Raw genomic sequence first — 19,353 nt, 5'->3', positions numbered from 1 at the left:
GTCAGTCGCTCAACTGACTGAGCCACCCAGGCGCCCCTGTATTTTTTTTTTTTAATTATTTTTAATCTTTATTTTTGAGAGAGAGAGAGACAGAGTGTGAGTGGGGGAGGGGCTCAGAGAGAGGGAGACACAGAATCTGAAACAGGCTCCAGGCTCTGAGCTGTCAGTACAGAGCCCGACGCGGGGCTCGAACTCATCAGCCGTGAGATCATGACCTGAGCTGAAGTCAGACTCAACCGACTGAGCCCCCCAGGCGCCCCTGTTTTGTTTTTGTTTTTGTTTTTTAATGTTATTTTGAAAGACTTCAGAATTGTCTCCCTGAGATCCCTGGATAGGGGGAGTCCGAGAATAATCTCCCTCTACTGAGGCCAAACTTCAGAAAGGCCGCCACGGGACACTGTGTGGGCAGGTAGACAACATCAGTGGCCACACTTGAATTCCCATCACTATAGTTCACCGTGGGCGAGAGGTACTGAGGGGAGATCCCAACCTTCCCCTGCTCGGAGGCCCCCCAGCCTCGGGCTTCATCCAACCCCATCTGAGGGTGACGAACGATTAGGGAAGGTAGGCCAGCCTCAGAACGGAAAGGCAGCATGGTGGTTCAGTGGGTGAATCCAGGTGCCTTGGGCTCGAAGCCTCCTTCATTCTCGTAGCTGTGTCATTTTGGGGCCCTCGGCCTCAATTTTTCTGTGGGCAAAATGGGTCTAATACTTGTTATGCTCGGGATGTTGTAAGAATTAAATGAGATCGTGCTGGGTATAAAATAGCCTCAAAAACTGTTACCTGTTGACACGATCCCCAAAGTGCACACATATCCAGAATTTTGCGGGTGAGTTTTGGGGGCTTCATACACTTCCCCAAAACCTAGTCCTGAATTCCGACCTATGAACCTTCTAAGTCATCCCCACCTCCAGCTTCATAACCAGAGCCTGTCTGATGAGTTAGGAGGTGTGAGAACCAAAGGAAGCCCCAGGTGAGGGAGGAGGTGGCAGGCAAGGGCTTGGGGAGGGCCGGAGGGGGGTCTGAGGGGAGGAGGCCACCTGCTCACAGGGGAGCCAGTGTGTCTGGAGCTGCGTGGGCCCCAGGAACTGGCCCTCAGGGGCAGGTGGGACCTCGGTTCCAGCCGGCTGTGTGTGGGTGGGGCAGTCTAGCCCAGCCAGGAGTTCCAGTTGGCCCAGTGTGGGGGCTGGGCCTGAGGAGGCCCCTGGCGCCCGAGGGGGGGGCACCGTGCCCAGTTCCTACTCTGACACCAGCAGACTCCCCCAGGCCCTCCAGTCCAGGACAGGCGAGTGCCTGCGGGTTCCCTCCCGGGGCGGGAACCTTGTGCATGTGTGTTTACAGAGCATCCCCAGGAGTGTGTCCCAGCTCGTGTTTGTCCTTGGGGTCCACAGAGGTCATGAGAACCTTCCCAGAAAAGCAAACACGCATGTGAGCCAGCGGGACGTGCCACGCTCATGGGAGTGGCACCCCGTGACGGTGTGCCCTTCCCTTCCCGGGCACCTCCCGCTGCCAGGAGCCCCGGACCCCCCAGCCGTGCCACCGATGGGGAAACCAAGGCGCGGTGGGGAAAGGACGTGTCCAGGTCATTCAGGGGGCTTGGGACAGGAGCTGAGACACGTGCATCGCACATATCAACACCTGCACGAAAACACACACACACTGGCCCCTTTGTGCGCCCACACCCACTCCTGCACGGGCACATCCAGACAGGAGGGCCGACGCCCCAGCTCCCCTCCTTGGGCACACCCACCCCCTCTCCAGTCACACGCTCTGGACCATGAGACCCATGCCTCAAACACACCTGTGCAATGTATGTTAAGGGGCCCCAGGAATTTCTACAAAGAATAGGCTTTGGGGACCATCTGAGCCTGAGAGGGGGGCTGTCTCAGGAAACTGACTCGCTATTGTGCTTTTTACAGAGTCAAGAGCCCCCCGATTGCTGTGTGTGTATAGGTGTGTGTGTTGAATGAAACTCCCTCTATAGTTGTGAATGCAGAAACTCACATTTACATTCCCTTACATGGGATTCACCCACCCAGCCTCACTTATATATGGCACTCAATTGCATCTAGGTACACACACATACCCTTACACACTCACAGAGCCATTCAAAACCCAACTTCTTGGGGCGCCTGGGTGGCTCAGTCGGTTGAGCGTCTGACTTCAGCTCAGGTCATGATCTCGCGGTTCGTGGGTTCGAGCCCCGCGTCGGGCTCTGTGCTGACGGCTCAGAGCCCGGAGCCCGCTTCGGATTCTGTGTCTCTCCCTCTCTCTGCCCCTCCCATGCTCATGCTCTCTCAATAATAAATTTTAAAAAATGTGAAAAACCTAACTTATTGCGTGTGCATACCTACACGCACACTACAGTCTTAGATTTGCCACCAGGCGCACATGTACCTGCACGCAAAGAGGGAAGCTCAGATACTCAATTTACATTCAGAAAACAGATACCCATGTACACTCTGACACACTCATGCTTCCACACAGATCCGTGCAAACGTCCCAAACTTCAAATGTAAACACCAGCTTCACACAAAAACATGCAGAAAGTCATACGTGTCAACACTCCCGTGAAAAGATAACATACAAACCCAGATACGTATGTGCACTTACTATACACATGTGATCACACCCGGCTATACACACCGCGGATATACAGGTCTGCAGAGACTTAACACACGATTCTGCGTTCACAATTAGACACAGCTGAGAAGCACGTGGCAGATGTGTTGACACAAAAACACAATGGAATACACAGCAATTAAAAAAATGTTAAATATTTATTTATTTTTGAGAGAGAGAGAGAGACAGAGCACAAGCAGGGGAGGGGCAGAGAGAGAAGGAGACACAGCATCTGAAGCAGGCTCCAGGCTCCGAGCCGTCAGCACAGAGCCCGACGCAGGGCCTGAACTCACAAATCCTGAGATCGTGACCTGAGCCAAAGTCAGAGCTTAACCAACTGAGCCACCCAGGCGCCCTGACACAAGCAAATATTAAACAAATATCCACAAAAAGGGCTCAGACATTTGCAAGTGTCCCCAGTAACTGCCATTAGCCCCATTCATAGATATAAGTAAACACACTCCTGCATAAATACACCTGCTCTCAAACAATTTCTCTCACGTGCTCCTTCATCGACACCGATCACATCCTTATACAAAACATCCTTAGATGCTCACAAACACGTACACTCGCAAATCCACTGACAAAACACAAATGCACACGCACACTCACCACCACTATATAATCTGGACACAGACACCTACACCATACGATCCTTGCACACACATGAAAAACACGGACGCACACGCATACACACACAGGTGCTGTCACACGCCCACCCAGAGAGCACACGCAGACACCCTCAAATTCGCGCGTTCACCACCCGAATGCGTTCGGAGACGCACACACTGCTACAAACACACACACTCTCTACGCTCCCAACTCGCCATCGGACACAGGTGCAGCCACGCACGGACGCTCACGTTCACATCCAAGCGTACACACTCGGGCCAGCACACACATCCGCAAACAGAGGGTCCCTCGTCCTCCCCAGCGCACGCGCGCACACGCACACGCACACGCACTCCTCCGCAGCCTCCCGCCAACACCGCAGTCCGGGCCCGCCCCACCCGCTGCAGGCGGCCAGGCGAGGCCGGAGGGGGGCGGGGAGGACCGGGTCGGGGTCTGGGCCGGGGGCGGGGCGCACCTGGGCTCCGCCCCGGGGCGGGGCCGACGCTGCGTCGCGAGCGCGAGCGGCCGCACCTGGCTCGGCGGCGGCGGCGGCGGCGGCGGGCCCGGCCCGGGTGCGAGCGCGGCGCAGCCCAGCCCGAGCGAGCGCGGAGCCGGCTCCCGCAGCCCCGGCGCCGCCATGGTGGAGGCGGCGCCCCCCGGGCCCGGGCCGCTGAGGAGGACCTTCCTGGTGCCCGAGATCAAGTCGCTGGACCAGTACGATTTCTCGCGGGCCAAGGCGGCGGCCAGCCTGGCGTGGGTGCTGCGGGCCGCGTTCGGGGGCGCAGGTACCGGGCCGGGGGCGGCAGGGGCGGCAGGTGCGGGGGGCGGGGCGCCGGGCCGCGGAGGCCGGGGCCGTGGGAACAATAGCGCCGGCCGCCGGGTGTGTGTGTGTGTGGGGGGGGCCCGGGCTCGGGCCCCGCCGCGCCGGGCCTCCGGGCTTCCTGCTCGGCCCGGGCGGTGGACTTTGCCCGCCCGGCTGCGGGAGCGCGGTGGGGGTGGGGCCGGCGGCCCAGATCCGCGCCGGGACCCCGGCGTCCGGGAGCCCAGGTGAGCGGGGCGGGGTCTCCCGGGCGGGCCTTGCACGCCCTACCCCCCCTTTACACATTCACATCACGCGCCCCCGAGGACCCCCCCCCCCCCACCGCCCCGCAGCCGAACCCACACCCCGCGTCAGCCCTCCCTGCGCTGCGGGCGGCGAGGCCATCTCTGGGAGCCTCTTCTTTCGCCTCCATGGCCCCGGCCAGCGGCTGGCAGCTGTGACTTATTACCCCATTTTGCCTGGGAGCCCAGAAGGGAATTGGCTTGTCCGAGATCGGCGGGGGTGGGGGCGCAGGTGTAAGGCCTTCTCCCACCCGGGGCAGAGCCTCCAGCCCTCCCCTAGGGCCACGTGTGTGGGGAAGTCAGGCCAACCCAAGGGGGAGGGGTGCGGGTGGGTCCCCGGGATTCAAGGGCGCGTGTGGGCAAAGTCAGGGCCCTAGGGCAGCCCCACCACCCAGGCCAGAGCTGGGAGCCAGGGCCTTCTGTGGGGCAGGCGGGGTTAATTAAGGTCTGGGCCTTCCCAGGCGTCCTAAGGGGGACGCCTGCTCTCCCACCCGCCTGGCCACTGGTCTTGGCACCTGCTGAGCACAGCCCATCCCCCCCTCCCCTTCAGTGGCCTTCCCAGATCAACCTGTTCTGGGTGTGGGGCTCGGGGACAGCTGCCCATCTCCTGGGTCCGCCCAAGCCTGTGTCTTTCTCCCAACACCCTCCCATGCAGGGTCCACTCTGGGGCCTGCCTTTCCCTGAGAATCTGCTTGAGGAAGAAAGGGGGCTGGTAGGCAGAGATCTGGGTCTGCCCCAGCCTCTCCTGTCTCGGGTTATGTGGCCTTGGTTAGAAGGCTCGACTTTGGGAATCAGAGTTGGGCTTAAGTCCCAGCTCCACCGGGTTATGGACAAATTATGTCAATTCTCTGAGCGTCTGTTTCCCCTGTGTGTAAGAAGGCATTTATGTTCACTCATTTATCCGTTTCACAAATGTCTGTGGGGCACCCACTAAGTGCCAGGGCAGTGCTCGGGCGGCTGGGATCCCGGCACCTTCCTCACAAGGTTGCTGGACAGCAGACCTCAGATTGGTTCTGGCGCACAGTGCCTGGTAAACAGCTACTCGCTGTCACTGCTGCTGTGACCCGTTGTGGCACTGTTATTAATAACATTAATATTATCATGGAGCAGAAAATGCCGTCCCATTTCATAGAAAGGAAAGGGAGGTCTCCTGAGGAGATGCCCCGACTCACCCAGTCCTGTTCTCCCTGACCCAGCTCCCTGCACTGTGCGATCTCCTCCCCGAGGGTGAGGGTCAGGGTGAGGGTCACATTCAGTCGGCCTCGTACCCACCTTTTCTAAGCAGAGGGGGCTGAGGAAGGTGGGACGCCTGGCCCAGAGGGGGAAGTGGGCCACAGAGCTCTGCTTGATTCACGAACTCTGGGACTTTTTACTGATGCCTGTTGGGTGCCAGGCTGGTGCCGGGACAGAGCGATGGGGGTGGAGTTGGGAAAATGGGGGATGGGACACGAAACCAGATCTCGGCTGCTTAGGGTGATAAGGTCTGTGTTGTAGAGGCGTGCAGTGGGGCTGGGGGAGGAAAGCCCCGAACTCTGCCGGGGAGGGGAGGGGAGGGAAGGGAAAGTTTGAACCTTGAGGGACGCATAGGAGTTTGCCAGGGGGAGACCACATGTGAAAAGGCCTGGGGGTTGGCGCATCAGGGAGTTCTCAGAGAAAAATGTGCGGGGCCCAGTGGTGGGGTGGGGGCCCAGGGAGGGGGGAGATGAGAGAGGCTGGCGGGACAGGGGGCCTCTTGAACTGTGGCCGGGAGGGGGGGGGATGTGAGGGCGCTGGGGAGCCATGGACCGGGTTTGGGGACTGACAAAATGAGATCAGCTATGCAGTTGCCCCCTGGGGAATGGTGGGGGGGGGAGGTGGTTCTGGCAGCCTGGGGCACAGGTGTAAGGAGGCTGGGCACGAGTGCCGGCAGGTGGCCTCTGTGGGACCGAAGCTCAGAGATAAGAAAGGGTGCTATCTCTACCCTAAGAAAGGGTGTCTTAGGGAGACACCACCTAAGTCCCTTACGCCTGAACGTCACTCTGACCCATAGGGAAACTGGGTTCACGTGAGCTCGGATGTTTATTAGCGGTGTGATCCTGGGCGAGTTAGCTCTCTGGGCCTTGGTTTTCTCATCTGTACAGTGGGGATAAGAATAAGTGTCGTGAGGATTACACGAGCGAACGCATACGAGGTGGCCGTGTATGTCAGAGGCGCTGTAGAGCTGTGTGGTCCGGTCTGGTAGCCACGGCCACGCGTGGCCCGTGTTCATCGTGATGTGCTATGAATGTAAAAAACACACAGTGGCTTCTGAAGACTTGATACAAAAAAAAAAAAAAGTGAAATACCTCACTAATAATGTTTTTATGTCAATTGTTGAAATGATAGTATCAGATATATATTGTGTTAAATATATACTAAGGTAATTATCCATTTCTTTTTTTTTTTAGTTTATTTATTTATTTTTGAGAGAGAGAAAGCGCGAGTTGGGGAGGGGCAGAGGGAGAGGGAGAGAATCCCAAGCAGGCCGTGCACTGTTAGCACGGAGCCCGATGCAGGGCTCTTATCCACGAACTGTGAGATCATGATGACCTGAGCCGAAGTCGATCGCTTCATCGACGGAGCCACCCAGATGCCCCCCATTTCTACCTTTTTAATGTGGCTCCTAGAAAGTTTAAAACTACATGTTTGGGTTGGGGCGCCTGGGTGGCTCTGTCGGTTGAGCGTCTGACTTGGGCTCAGGTCATGATCTCGTGGCTCATGAGTTTGAGCATGAGTTTGAGTTGCTGATAGCTCGGAGCCCGGAGCCTGCTTCGGATTCTGTGTCTCCCTCTCTCTCCGCCCCTCCCCTGCTCGTGCTCTGTTTCTCTCTCTCTGTTAAAAATGAATAAACATTAGAAAATAATTTGAAACTACATATGCGGGTCAAATTGTATTTCTGTCGGCCAGCACTATCCGATGGTAAATGATCGATAAACATTTTTAGTAGAGAGCGGTGGCTCTGAACCCCGGGGGTGGTTTTGCCTTCCAGGAGACCTTTGATAGTGTCTAGAGACCTTTTTGGTTGTCACTGCTTGGGAAGGAGGGTGTTACTGGCGTTTTGTGACTAGAGACCAGGGACTCTGCTGACCATCCTGGAGCACCGGACAGCCTACCCCGCCCCCTGTGAGACACAAAGAATTATCCACCTCCAAGTGCCGGCCGTGTTGCGGTATAGAGGCATAGAGGAAGCGCTTGATAAACATGAGCTGTTGGGTAGCCCTAGCTCACGTGTTTTCATCTCGAAGGCCCTGACAAGTCCTGCAGGAAAGAAACTCGTTTAATTTTGCCAGTGGGAGCAGGAAATGAGCAGGGGCTGGGGGGACGGGGAACAGGGTGTGGGTTGGGGAGATGCCAGGAGAATGAAAGCAGAGGACCTTAGGTGTTGGAGGGGAAGGAGGGGGAGGAGGGATGTTGATTTCTTACCTCCATTTCTCTCCGAGAGAGAAGGAGAAGGTTTGGAGCAAGGTACCGAGCATCATGGGAGATGCCCAGAGGGCAGTGGGACACACGGCCTGGGCTGCAGCAGGTGGCGGTGCTCAGATGGCCACGGAAGCTATCACTGGGCGGGCGGGCTGGCAGGCAGGGGTGGGGGGGTGCACGTATCCACTTACAGGGCTGTTCCGACCGAGCTGTCAGGAACCTGGCATTGAAGGGGCACGAGGGGAAGAGGCCTGGCTGGAGTGGTGGGACAGAGAAAAAGATGGAAAGCGGGGAGATGCCGGGGGAGGAAGGTTTCCGGAACAAGGAGGTGCTGGGCAGAGCGCCCAGGCAAGACACAGCCCACAGCCGTGCGTTGGAGGGCCGCTGCTGGCCTTGGGGAGGCTGGGAGCTGGGAGGGCAGGTTGGGGCGGGGGTCGGGTGGAAGGAGAAGTCTGTTCAGAGAGTGCACACAGCTATCCACAGGGGTGGAGCATTACGTGGGAAGGTCAAGTGTGACTTCAGGGGGCGGGGTGGAGTGAAGGCAAGGAAGCCTGGGTCCTTATAGGTGAGGGCAGGGGGTCTCCGGGGAGCCTGGCTGTGAAGACAGGCGCGTGAGAAAGGCCTGGTGTGTTGTGTGCCGATGTTTTTAAGCGGTAGAAATCTGCCCCCTCCCGTTATTTCAGACACGTAGAACCCCAATAGACAAAACAGCTGTTCTGGTTGGAATAAGAGTTAGGGCCTCCCTGAAAGACCCCCACGAGGGCAGGTCCCCTAGGCTGGCCTCAGTCACCTCCTCCTGGACCCTCCCAGAGAATCGTCCTGGTGACTTATTCTGGTCTTTCTGTTCCCCACCCATGGATCCTGCTTGGGGTTCCGTGCCCCCCCCATCCCCCCACATGGGGCTTCCTCAAGCCTCTCCCTGCCCTGCCCGTCTCATTCAACGTCTTCAGGGGGTTTGTGGCCGCCTCTGCAAGGTGATCTCACCTCTCTCCAGAGCCCCGGCCCCTCATGCTCCGCTTTTGCTGCCTCACCGCCTGTACCCCCACCTTCCCACTCACACCTGATGGGGCCCTGGACGCTTCCTTGTCCCTCCCCTGCCTCCTCCCTTCAGTCGCCAGGTTCCGACCGTTCACCCCCCTCAGAAGGTCTGCAGTCTGGCCAGCTTTCCGGTTCCCTGGCCCGCCTGCCAGACCCCCGACTCCACAGTTCATCCCACCCCCGCTTCCAAGCTGACAGAGGGTGCGGGGGGGCTGCTAAAGGCCTGAGTTTGAATCCCAGTGCCGGCACTGGCCAGCTGTGTGGCCTTAGGCAGGTTGCTTTCGTTCTCTGTGCCTCAGTTTCTGGAGTTACCACTTGTGCCCTGGCTGCTGCTTCCTAGGCCTGCAGGGCACCCGGGGAGTTAGGTGGATTAAGGGATCTTGTGGTCGTTGTTGTTCTCCTCGGAGGGCCTGCAAGACCACCGCCCTCCCAACAAGCCCCTGCGCGGGTGGCCTCTCCCCTTCCAGAACTGCCCTTCCCCCACCCCCCAGGCACTGCCTGTCCCACCTCCTGGCCTTTGCCCCTCTGCCTGGAGCCCCTTCCTGTGGCGAACTCCCGCACACCCGCGCCCGGGTCCCCTAGCCTCCCCGTCCTGTGCCGTCCTCTAACGCATGCCTGGGCCCTGACCCGCCGTCACCCCCCTCGCCCCGCAGAGCATGTGCCCTCGGAGCTGTGGGAGCCCTTCTACACCGACCAGTACGCACAGGAGCACGTGAAGCCCCCGGTGACACGGCTGCTGCTCTCGGCCGAGCTCTACTGCCGGGCCTGGCGCCAGGTGCTGCCGCAGCTCGAGACCCCCCCCAGTCCCTCCGCGCTGCTGGCCCTGCTGGCGCGGAGGGGCACGGTGCCCGCGCTGCCCGAGCGTCCCGTGCAGGAGGCCGACTTGAGGCATCAGCCTATCCTCATGGTAGGCCCCGCCCCGGTCCGTCAGGCCCCGCCCACCAGACGCGGCTCCTCCCCCAGGCTCCTCCCACCAGGCCTGGCTCCTCCCCAGAGACGCCACCCTGGTCCTTGAGGACGCGCTTGAGGACAGGGCCCACCAGGAGTGGTTCTTCCCGGACCCCTGTCCTGGCTCCTTCCCCGAAGCCCCACCCACTAACCCCGGCTCATCCCCAAAGCCCCTCCTACTTCAGGCCCCTCCCCACACACCTTGAGGTTCTTCCTCTGGTTCTCCCTCAGAGGCGGCCAGGGGAACCCCCATCCCTCGCTGTGGTCTCACCCTTGAGCCCTTCCCTGCACAGGGAGCCCACCTAGCTGTCATTGACGCCCTCATGGTTGCCTTCGCCTTCGAGTGGACAAAGACACTGCCCGGTCCCTTGGCCCTGGCCAGCTTGGAGCACAAGCTCCTTTTCTGGGTGGACACGGTAGGTGGGGTCAGGCAGGCATGGGCTGGGGGCCGGCATTGCCCAGGGAGCACAGTGCTGACCTCTCCCTGCTCCCCAGACCATCCGGCGGTTGCAGGAGAAGACTGAGCAGGAAGCTGCCCAGAGAGCCTCTCCCGCGGCCCCTGCAGATGGGGTGGCCCCCGCACAGCCCTCGGTGAGACTAGGGCGACGGACGAATGGACGGACACGAGGACGGTCGGAGGGAGGGCTGGGTGGGAGGTGAAGGGCTGCACTGGGGGGGCCGGAGGTGACTCTCTCTCTCTTTCTGCCGTCTCCCCTGTGCCTCTCCCACTGCTCTCCCCTCTGCCTCTCTGGCATCAGTGCCCCACACGCTGGTACTGGAAGCTGGTTCCTGTAAGTGGGGCTGTTCCTCCGCCCCGTCTGCCTGCCTCGCTTGTCGCTTGGTCTGTCTTGTCTGTTCTGCCTGCCTGTCCGCTCCCTCTCCTACCTCCTCCCAGCTGTGAGCAGAGGATATGGGACCCCGGCCCTGGGGGACAGAGGGAACCTCTCCGTAGACCAAGAGAAGAGAAGCGTGTTAACTGAGAAGGCAGATCACTCCCCAGTTACCTGACCGGGGAGGCGGGGGTGGGGGGGGATGGGAGGGAATGAGCCTCTCCTCCCAGTAATCAAGAGGGCAGAGCTTCTGGGCTCGTTCATCTTTGCTGAGGCGGGAGACTTCCGGCACCCCTGAAGGGGGTCCCTAGCCCATCAGGCATGTGGATCCTGACCCCTTAGCCAAGAGGAAGGCCCCCAGACCCAGAAGAAGGTAGAAGAACCTTCCTAAGACTCCACTTTCCCTGCGGACAAGCCCAGCTTGGGTGGGAGGGGGCGTCCATCCCTGAAACACAAGGGGCGAGTGGCCACTGCCAGTGGGGGCTTCGGGTGGACGGAGTCCCACCTCTGCTCACTCTGGAGCCTCCCTCCTTCCACTCTGTGGCCTGGGTTGGGGGCTCCTCTCCTTCTGCCTCCCCGCTTCCTCCGCAACCCCTCCCCGAGCTGGGGCCTGGGTCTTTTGTGGGGGGGGTGATGATGCCCTGCATGGGAGGCTGGCTGTGTGGGGTCCCTCCAGGCTGGGAGGAGCTGGGGTCCCCAAAGCCGGCCAGAGCGCAGTCAGGGAGCTGGACGGCCAAGGCTCGTGACAGGAGTCAGGGCTCTCTCTCCCCTCCCCTGGAGGTGTGCTTGGGGGCCCAGCAAGTCAGCGCCCCTCCCGCCCCGCTGACGGCTGCTCCTCTCCCCCCAGCACGCAATTGCCTTCTGTTTGAAGGAGTCGGGGAGCAAACCCCCCATGGTAATGTATCCCCCGCCCCGGGGTCCCAGGAGTCCTGCCCCAGCCCTCGCTGCTGGCCTGGCTGCTCGCAGACACTTCCTTTGCCTCTTGCTGCTGCCCTTCCCCTGCTCCAGGCTGGCCCCACTCTGGCTCTGGGACCCCCAGCTTCACGCCCCCTCACGGCGGAAACCCCAGGCCTCCCCACCCAGCCTGCATGACCGCTGCCCCGGGGGCCGGCCTGACCTCTGACCTAACCCGGATCCCACCCACAGATCCGATACCGCAAGGACCGAGCTGTGGCCCGACGCGCCCCCTGCTTTCCAACCGTGACCACCCTCCAGGATCTGGCGAGTGGGGCCGCGCTGGCCGCCACCATCCACTGCTATTGTCCCCAGCTCCTGCGACTCGAGGGTGAGTGAGTGGGCCTGGGCCGCACCTGTCCGTGGGAGCTCGCTCGACACCCAGGCATCTGCCCCAGAGTGCCGCGGTGATTAGGAGTGCAGCTTTCAGAACTGGCAGACCTGCGTTTGAACATTTCTTCCCCTCGTTAGCTGTGTGACCTTGCGCAAGTGTCTAAACTTCTCTGTGCTTCATAGAATTCACGCCTGCAGCAGATATTTATAGAATGCAAGCTGTGTGCCAGCTCCCGTTTTAGGTGCCGGAGACCCAGGGTGCACAATACGGACATGCTCCTGACCTCAGGCAGCTCACATCCTGGTTGGGAGAGAAAGACAATAACTTCATCCAGAAAAACATTCTGGACGTTAGGTGCTCTGAGGGAGGGCGAGGTAGTTAGGAGAAGCTTTCTGACTTGAGTTCCTGGGGCACGAGTTCTCCCGGCAGCTGGGAATAGTTGCAGAGGCCGAGGAACAGCCCGTTGTAGTATCCGCTTTGTAAAGGGCACCTGGCCTGAGGCCCGGCCCGTAGGAGAGCCTCTGTGCGTGTCGCCTGCTGGGCCCTCGCTTCCCCAGGGCCCCGTCCTCCTCCGCATAGAGCTGGGGACCCAGGTATCCTGTCCCCACAGAGGTGTGCCTCAAGGACCCCATGTCTGTGGCGGACAGCCTCTACAACCTCCAGCTGGTGCAGGATTTCTGTGCCTCCCGCCTTCCTCGTGGCTGCCCACTGTCCCTCGAGGACCTGCTGTATGTCCCACCGCCCCTCAAGGTAAGGCCGTCTCGAGGCCTCGTGGGCCGAGGCTGGCGTCCGGGGCCGTGGGTCCCAGTGGCTGACCCCGCCTTCTGCCTCCAGATCAACCTGGTGGTGCTGCTCGCCGAGATGTTCATGTGCTTTGAGGTGCTGAAACCTGATTTCGTGCAGGCTAAGGACCTTCCTGATGGTCATGGTGAGGCCTGGCCCGGGGTGTGGGGCGGGGTAGGGAGGCCAGGCCTGCCTGACCCTCCTCTCTCTGCTGCAGCGGCCTCCCCCCGGGCCACGGAGGCCTCTTCCGCCCAGAACAGCAGTGGCTGCAGGTACGGTTTCCCCATTGGGTGAGTCTCCGTGGCCGTGGCCCTGTGACAGGGCTAGGGGATGCTCTCTGTTCTCGGCTCCTGGGAGAGGTGAGCAGGGGCGGGGCAGGGAGGGGCCCTTGGCTGACGTGCATCTCTTGGCAGTTCTCCTGTCTTCAATTTCCGCCACCCACTCCTGTCACCCGGCGGCTCCCAGTCCCCACTCCGTGGATCCACAGGTGAGGGCAGGGGTACAACTTGTCACTGGAGACCCCTACGCAGCCACTACCCCGGCTGACTTTGTCTCTCCTCCTGATCCTTCCACTGGGTCCCTCAGGCGCCTGAATGACCCGGTGGTGACACTCACCCCCACAGTGGCCCCCAGCTATCTGTCCACATAATGCCCATCAGTGACACCCCCCGGCAGACCCCACCCAGGGTGCCCAGCGCCGTAGTGGCCACTGAATGACCACTTACCACCCCTCCCCAGGCTCACTGAAGTCCTCCCCGTCCATGTCCCACATGGAGGCCCTCGGCAAGGCCTGGAACCGTCAGCTCAGGTGAGTGCGTCTCAGGGGCCTGGCCGGTGGAGCAGGCTGGGCAGGGGTGGGGCCGGGGCTTGTCCCAGGGGCTGACCCCTCCCTCCTGCCGCCCAGCCGTCCCCTCTCCCAGGCAGTGTCGTTCAGCACCCCCTTTGGCCTGGACAGCGACGTGGATGTCGTCATGGGAGACCCCGTCCTACTCCGCTCGGTCAGCTCAGACAGCCTGGGCCCCCCGCGCCCTGTGCCAGCCCGGACCCCCGTGCAGCCAGCCCCGGAGCCTGGCGACCTGCCTACCATCGAGGAGGCCCTGCAGATCATCCACAGTGCCGAGCCCCGGCTGCTCCCAGATGGGGCTGCCGACGGCAGCTTCTACCTCCACTCCCCCGAGGGGCCCTCCAAACTGCCGCTGGCTTCCTCCTACCCACTCGAGGGGGCCTCCAAAGCACCCGCCTACGTGCCCCACCCCGAGGCCCCCTTGAAACCGTCTCCCTGCACGGTGGCGGAGGTGTCGAAACCGTCGGCCCTATCCGAGGGCTCCCCGAAGGCGGTGGCTTCGTCCCCAGCGGCCAACAACTCCGAAGTGAAGATGACCAGCTTTGCTGAACGCAAGAAGCAGCTGGTGAGGGCTGAGGCCGAGGCAGGGTCCCCGACGGCCACCCCCGCGGCACCAGAGGCCCTGAGCTCCGAGATGAGCGAGCTGGGAGCCCGGCTGGAGGAGAAACGGCGGGCCATAGAGGCTCAGAAGCGACGGATCGAGGCCATCTTTGCCAAGCACCGCCAGCGACTGGGCAAGAGCGCTTTCCTGCAGGTGCAGCCTCGGGAGGCCGGAGGGGAGGCGGAGGCAGAGGCGGAGCCAGGCCCAGTCCCCGGTGGGGAGCGGCCGGCGGGTGAGGGCCAGGGCGAGCCATCCCCGCGGCCCAAGGCAGTGACCTTCTCACCCGAACTGGGCCCAGTGCCCCCCGAGGGGCTGGGGGACTATAACCGGGCGGTCAGCAAGTTAAGCGCTGCGCTGAGCTCACTGCAGCGGGACATGCAGAGGCTCACGGACCAGCAGCAGCGGCTCCTGGCTCCGCCCGAGGCCCCCGGGCCTGCCCCGCCGCCCGCCGCGTGGGTCATCCCTGGTCCCACGGTGGGTCCCAAAGCCGCATCTCCCAGCCCTGCTCGGCGCGCCCCGGCTGCCCGGCGCAGCCCCGGGCCCGGCCCCAGCCCGACACCCCGAAGCCCGAAACACGCACGGCCGGCGGAGCTGCGGCTGGCTCCCCTGACGAGAGTGCTCACGCCTCCCCATGATGTAGACAGCCTCCCCCACCTGCGCAAGTTCTCGCCAAGCCAGGTGCCCGTGCAGACCCGTTCCTCTATCCTCCTGGCGGAGGGGTCGCCTCCAGAGGAGCCCGCGGCCCGGCCTGGCCTCATCGAGATCCCACTGGGCAGCCTGGAAGAGCCCACGGCCGAGGACGAGGGAGACGGGAGCCCCCCTGGTGCTGAGGATTCCTTAGAGGAGGAGGCGTCTTCGGAGGGAGAGCCCCGGGCCGGGCTGGGATTCTTCTACAAGGTGAGTCACCGAAGCAGGTTGGGGAAGGGGCGGGGTGGGTGGGCACAGGGGTGGAGGCAGAGAGCCAGGTGGGAGTGGGCAAGGACAAGGTGGGCGTGGCCAGATGGATAGATGGGTGGGTGGGTGGATAGACAGATGGACTGGGTGGGTGTGGGTGGACAGACGGGTGGGTGACAGACGGACAGGGGCGGGCGGATAAGCAGGGCTGGGGTCTTCCATTTCCTTCTGTCTCCTGCTCTCCTTCACGCTCTGCCCACCTCGGCCCTGCCGGTTCCCCTCCCCGCTCTCCCATGTCTGGTCCCTGTTCCCCATCCTCACGGCACCCCCAGCCTGGCCCGGTGCTCTCACCTGGACACCTGCACCCGCATCTTGAACGGCCTCTGCTGTCCACCCCACCCCTCCATCCTTGGCCATCTTCAACTGAGCAGCCAGAGAGATTTTTTTTTTTTTACTATGAACTGGACCTTGTCAATCCGTTTAAACCCTTCGGTAGCTCCCCTTGCTCTTAGAATAAAAGTCCTTCTGTGGCCTTAGGCTCTGCCCACCTCTGACCCTCCCAGGCCACCCCCCACACACACACATCCCAGCCACACCGGCCTCCCCATTCCAGGCCTGCTAGGCTTGTTCTAGCCTCAGGGCTTTTGCATTTGCTGTTCCCTCTTGCCTGGGATACTCTCTTTACCTCTCGCCTTCTTGTCATTCTCTCTCCCTGGTCACCTTCTCCAAGAAGCCTTGCTTAGTGCCCCAGGCTGGGATGGATCCCTCCCTGCCCTGTAGACTGGTAGCTGTTTTGTTTTAATATTTTTTAAGTTTTTCTTTATTTTGAGAGAGAGAAGGGAGAGTGAGGGAGGGGCAGAGAGAGAGAGAGAGAGAGAGAATCCCAAGCAGGCTTCCCACTGTCAGTGCAAAGCCTGATGCGGGGCTCAAACTCATGAACTGTGAGATCATGACCTGAGCCAGAACCAAGAATCAGATGCTTAACCCACTGAGCCTCCCAGGTGCCCCAGACTGGTAGCTGCTTCTGATGTATCAGGTCGTCTCCCGCCCTGGGTTAAGTGCTCTGTGCGAACAGCACCCGGGTCCACTCTGGTCCCTGTGCCGCACGTAGAACTCTGCACGAAGCAGGAGCCAAGGGGATGCCCTCAGCCCAATTACAAAATCGGAAGGGTGGGTGAGTGGTTGCCAGGCTGGGTTGATGGACGTACCAGGGGAGGGACGGCCAGCCGGACTCCGAGCCTGCCCCCAGGATGAAGACAAGCCCGAGGACGAGATGGCCCAAAAGCGGGCCAGCCTGCTGGAACGGCAGCAGCGGCGGGCGGAGGAGGCTCGGCGGCGGAAGCAGTGGCAGGAGGCCGAGAAGGAGCAGCGGAGGGAAGAGGCTGCCCGGTGAGTGGAGTGCTGCCCGGGCCCCCGGCCCCCCGCGAACCCGCGGCCTGTCTGACCGCTTGATAACTCTCGGTCTGCAGGCTGGCCCAGGAGGAGGCGGCCCCGGGCCCTCCAGCCCCCCCAGCTCCTGCAGCGACCCCGGCCCCTGCCGCCAGGGCCCCCGTCGAGGAGGAGGTGGGCCCCAGGAGGGGGGAGTTCACCCGGCTCGAGTATGAACGCCGGGCCCAGCTGAAGCTGATGGACGACCTTGACAAAGTGCTACGGCCACGGGCTGCGGGGACCGGGGGGCCGGGCCGGGGCGGGCGGAGGGGCCCCCGGCCGCGCTCCGGTTGCTGTGACGACTCGGCCCTGGCACGAAGCCCTGCCCGTGGCCTGCTGGGTAAGGAGCCCGTAGGGAGGGGTGGGGCGCAGGGATGGTGCCCGCTCAGTGCCCTTTTCCAGGGCTGTGGAGACCGCCCCCACCCCCGAGTATGTGGCAGAGGGGAGGACTGTGCGTGGGGTGACGGGGGCCTTGCCCATGCCCTTTAGACTTCCAGAGGGGTGTGGGGGCTACAGTGGGGGTAAGGCGTGTTGGGCAGAGCTGGCCCAGAGTTGTCTCCGGGGCTTCGTGGATGAGGCCCCCTCGGGTACGTTCAGGGGCAACAGCTTTCTAGTGGGGGTTTCCCCACAGCCCGCTGGGCACAGCTCCTGCCCCCGTGGGTAGGGGGAGGTCTCAGTTGGAAGGCACAGGGTGAGGGTCTTGGGAAAGGCTGACCCCACGTGCCCTCCACAGCCTACCAGGTAAGGTCCTCCCCCCAGGCATTTGGGGACACCAGGGGCTTTGGGTGGGGATGACTCCGTGCCATCTTCTCCCAGGCTCCCGGCTCAGCAAAGTCTACTCTCAGTCCACCCTGTCACTGTCAACCGTGGCCAACGAGGCCCCCAATAATCTTGGCGTGAAGAGGCCGACGTCTCGGTGAGTTTGGCCAGGGCGGGCAGGTGCCCGCGTCTCAGGTGCCCCAAGTCTGTGTGTTCTCTTCCGCCGAAGGGATTAGAGGACACGTTCGAGGCCGAGTGGGGCTCTGTCCTCTCTGCACTTGAGCAGGGCTCCGGCAGGTGCACCTGCCTCCCGTTGTGCGGTGTTCTGGGCTCGGCCCTTCCCCGGTCCCTCTGTGCGTGGGAAGGCTTCACCCACCACCGAGTGCATCCCCATCCCTTCCTGTCCCCCCACAGGGCTCCATCCCCATCCGGCCTCATGTCCCCGAGCCGCCTGCCTGGTAGCCGGGAACGCGACTGGGAGAACGGGAGCAACGCCTCGTCCCCGGCGTCGGTGCCCGAGTACACAGGTAGGTGGGGCCGGAGATCGCGAGCGCCCGGCCAGGCCCTGCCTGCCCCCCATCACCCCCGCTGACCACCCTGCCCGCCTCCCACCCCAGGTCCGCGGCTGTACAAGGAGCCCAGCGCCAAGTCCAACAAGTTCATCATCCACAATGCCCTGTCGCACTGCTGCCTCGCGGGCAAGGTAAACGAACCGCAGAAGAACCGCATTCTGGAGGTGAGCCCGTGCCCGGGGCTGGCAGTGGGGGCGGGCGGGCTGGGGCCCTGCCGCCCACCCCCCCCCACCCCCGGTGAACCGCTTCCACCACCCGACCAGGAAATTGAGAAGAGCAAGGCCAATCACTTCCTGATCCTCTTCCGCGACTCGAGCTGCCAGTTCCGGGCCCTCTACACGTTGTCCGGGGAGACAGAGGAGCTGACGCGGCTGGCCGGCTACGGCCCCCGCACAGTCACGCCCGCCATGGTCGAGGGCATCTACAAGTACAACTCGGACCGCAAGCGCTTTACCCAGATCCCTGCCAAGACCATGTCCATGAGTGTAGACGCCTTCACCATCCAGGGCCACCTCTGGCAGAGCAAGAAGCCCACCACCCCCAAGAAGGGCAGCAGCACCCCCAAGTAGCCTCGCCCCGCTGGTTCCCAGGGCAGAGGACAGCCTGGAGGACAATCAGTTGGCATTCCTGGGTCTCGTCTGTCCCCAACCTTGTCTGGGTAGGGCTGGAGTCCCTACCCCCTAACTTCTGTCCTGTCCTGCTGTGGGGGCTGAGCTGGGAGGTTCAGGGACTCAGGGCTCAGCTCAGTCCCCTGTCTGTCCTTCCCACCTTCTTGAATAAAATAATTTAGAAAGAGCTCGAGTGCTGGCATCTCCCTGAGGCTGGCTGGGGCGTCCAGTGACCTCTCTGAGGGGGTTTTCCAGCCTCGCCCGCCATGTCCTGCCGCCTCAAGAGCCCTGATGCGGCTCATGCCAAGGCCCCTCGTGGCTGCTCCTTGGCTGCCTCTTGACCAGCCTCTCCCCGTGGCTTCCCCACCCACCGCTCACTGCACTTCCCTCCTCCGTGCGGATGTTACTGGCCTCTTCTGGCACTTGGTCTGTGGCCAGCTGCTAAGCTTGACCTTCTCTCCTCCAGCCGCCTGCCCCCATTTCGGCCTCTGGAAAGGATTCCCGTGTTTCTCTCCTATGAGCCCCACACCCAAGGGTCCAGGTGTGCCCTTGGCATCGCTGGGGATGGCTCGGATGTAGGCCCTAGGCCGTAAGCTCGAGCCCGCCTGAGCTGCTGGTCTGTGTGGCCCAGACACAGGACCGGCTTCCCCAACCCCACCCGACACTGCACAGTTCACCTAATGGCCGCTTCTGTCTCGCTAGCCTCTCTCCATCCCCATAACTGGCCCCCAGTCCAGGCCACCAACCCGGGCCTCCCCCCCCCACCGGTCACCTCCCGCCACCAACCAATCCCCCACAGCCCACATGGCCTGTTCAGAGCACAAATCTGATTATGTCTCTTGATGCTTAAAATCCCTTAATAGTCCAGAGCCCACTAATGGCTTCCCAGAGCTTAGGCCTAAGGACCACGCCCTGGCCCTGGCCCAGGGCTGAGGTCTGGCTCCTGGCTGCTATCCAGGGTGAGAAGTACCTTGACAGGCTCTCAGA

The 19,353-nt window shown here is 62.0% G+C and overlaps 1 protein-coding gene across 4 annotated transcripts; it reads left to right on the top strand.

Annotated features, from left to right (window-relative positions):
- The first annotated feature begins 3,808 nt into the window (after positions 1-3,808).
- CAMSAP3 (calmodulin regulated spectrin associated protein family member 3) lies at positions 3,809-18,553 on the top strand. 4 transcript variants are annotated; one of them, XM_042928273.1, is made up of 19 exons: positions 3,809-4,019; positions 9,465-9,718; positions 10,053-10,175; positions 10,255-10,350; positions 10,518-10,550; positions 11,437-11,484; positions 11,736-11,874; positions 12,488-12,627; positions 12,712-12,805; positions 12,878-12,932; positions 13,074-13,147; positions 13,399-13,468; positions 13,565-15,002; positions 16,249-16,388; positions 16,469-16,767; positions 17,244-17,343; positions 17,601-17,713; positions 17,804-17,922; positions 18,022-18,553. In XM_042928273.1, the coding sequence occupies exons 1-19, from the start codon at positions 3,872-3,874 to the stop codon at positions 18,325-18,327; spliced, it is 3,789 nt and encodes a 1,262-aa protein (XP_042784207.1). In that variant the 5' UTR covers positions 3,809-3,871; the 3' UTR covers positions 18,328-18,553. The 4 variants fall into 4 exon arrangements, with proteins under 4 accessions (XP_042784207.1, XP_042784208.1, XP_042784209.1 ...); XM_042928274.1 differs by lacking the exon at positions 10,518-10,550; XM_042928275.1 differs by lacking the exon at positions 11,437-11,484.
- The last annotated feature ends 800 nt before the right edge of the window (positions 18,554-19,353 follow it).

The sequence above is a fragment of the Panthera leo genome, chromosome A2 (assembly GCF_018350215.1).
Source record: "Panthera leo isolate Ple1 chromosome A2, P.leo_Ple1_pat1.1, whole genome shotgun sequence".
NCBI classification, from domain to species: domain Eukaryota; kingdom Metazoa; phylum Chordata; class Mammalia; order Carnivora; family Felidae; genus Panthera; species Panthera leo.
This window is presented reverse-complemented; position numbering and strand designations above follow the sequence as displayed.

Coding starts and splice junctions, on each gene's coding strand:
- CAMSAP3 (XM_042928273.1), top strand. CDS start 3,872: ATGGTGGAGGCGGCGCCCCCCGGGCCCGGGCCGCTGAGGAGGACCTTC. Junction 9,719..10,052: donor GGCATCAGCCTATCCTCATG/GTAGGCCCCGCC, acceptor TTCCCTGCACAG/GGAGCCCACCTAGCTGTCAT. Junction 15,003..16,248: donor GGCTGGGATTCTTCTACAAG/GTGAGTCACCGA, acceptor GCCTGCCCCCAG/GATGAAGACAAGCCCGAGGA.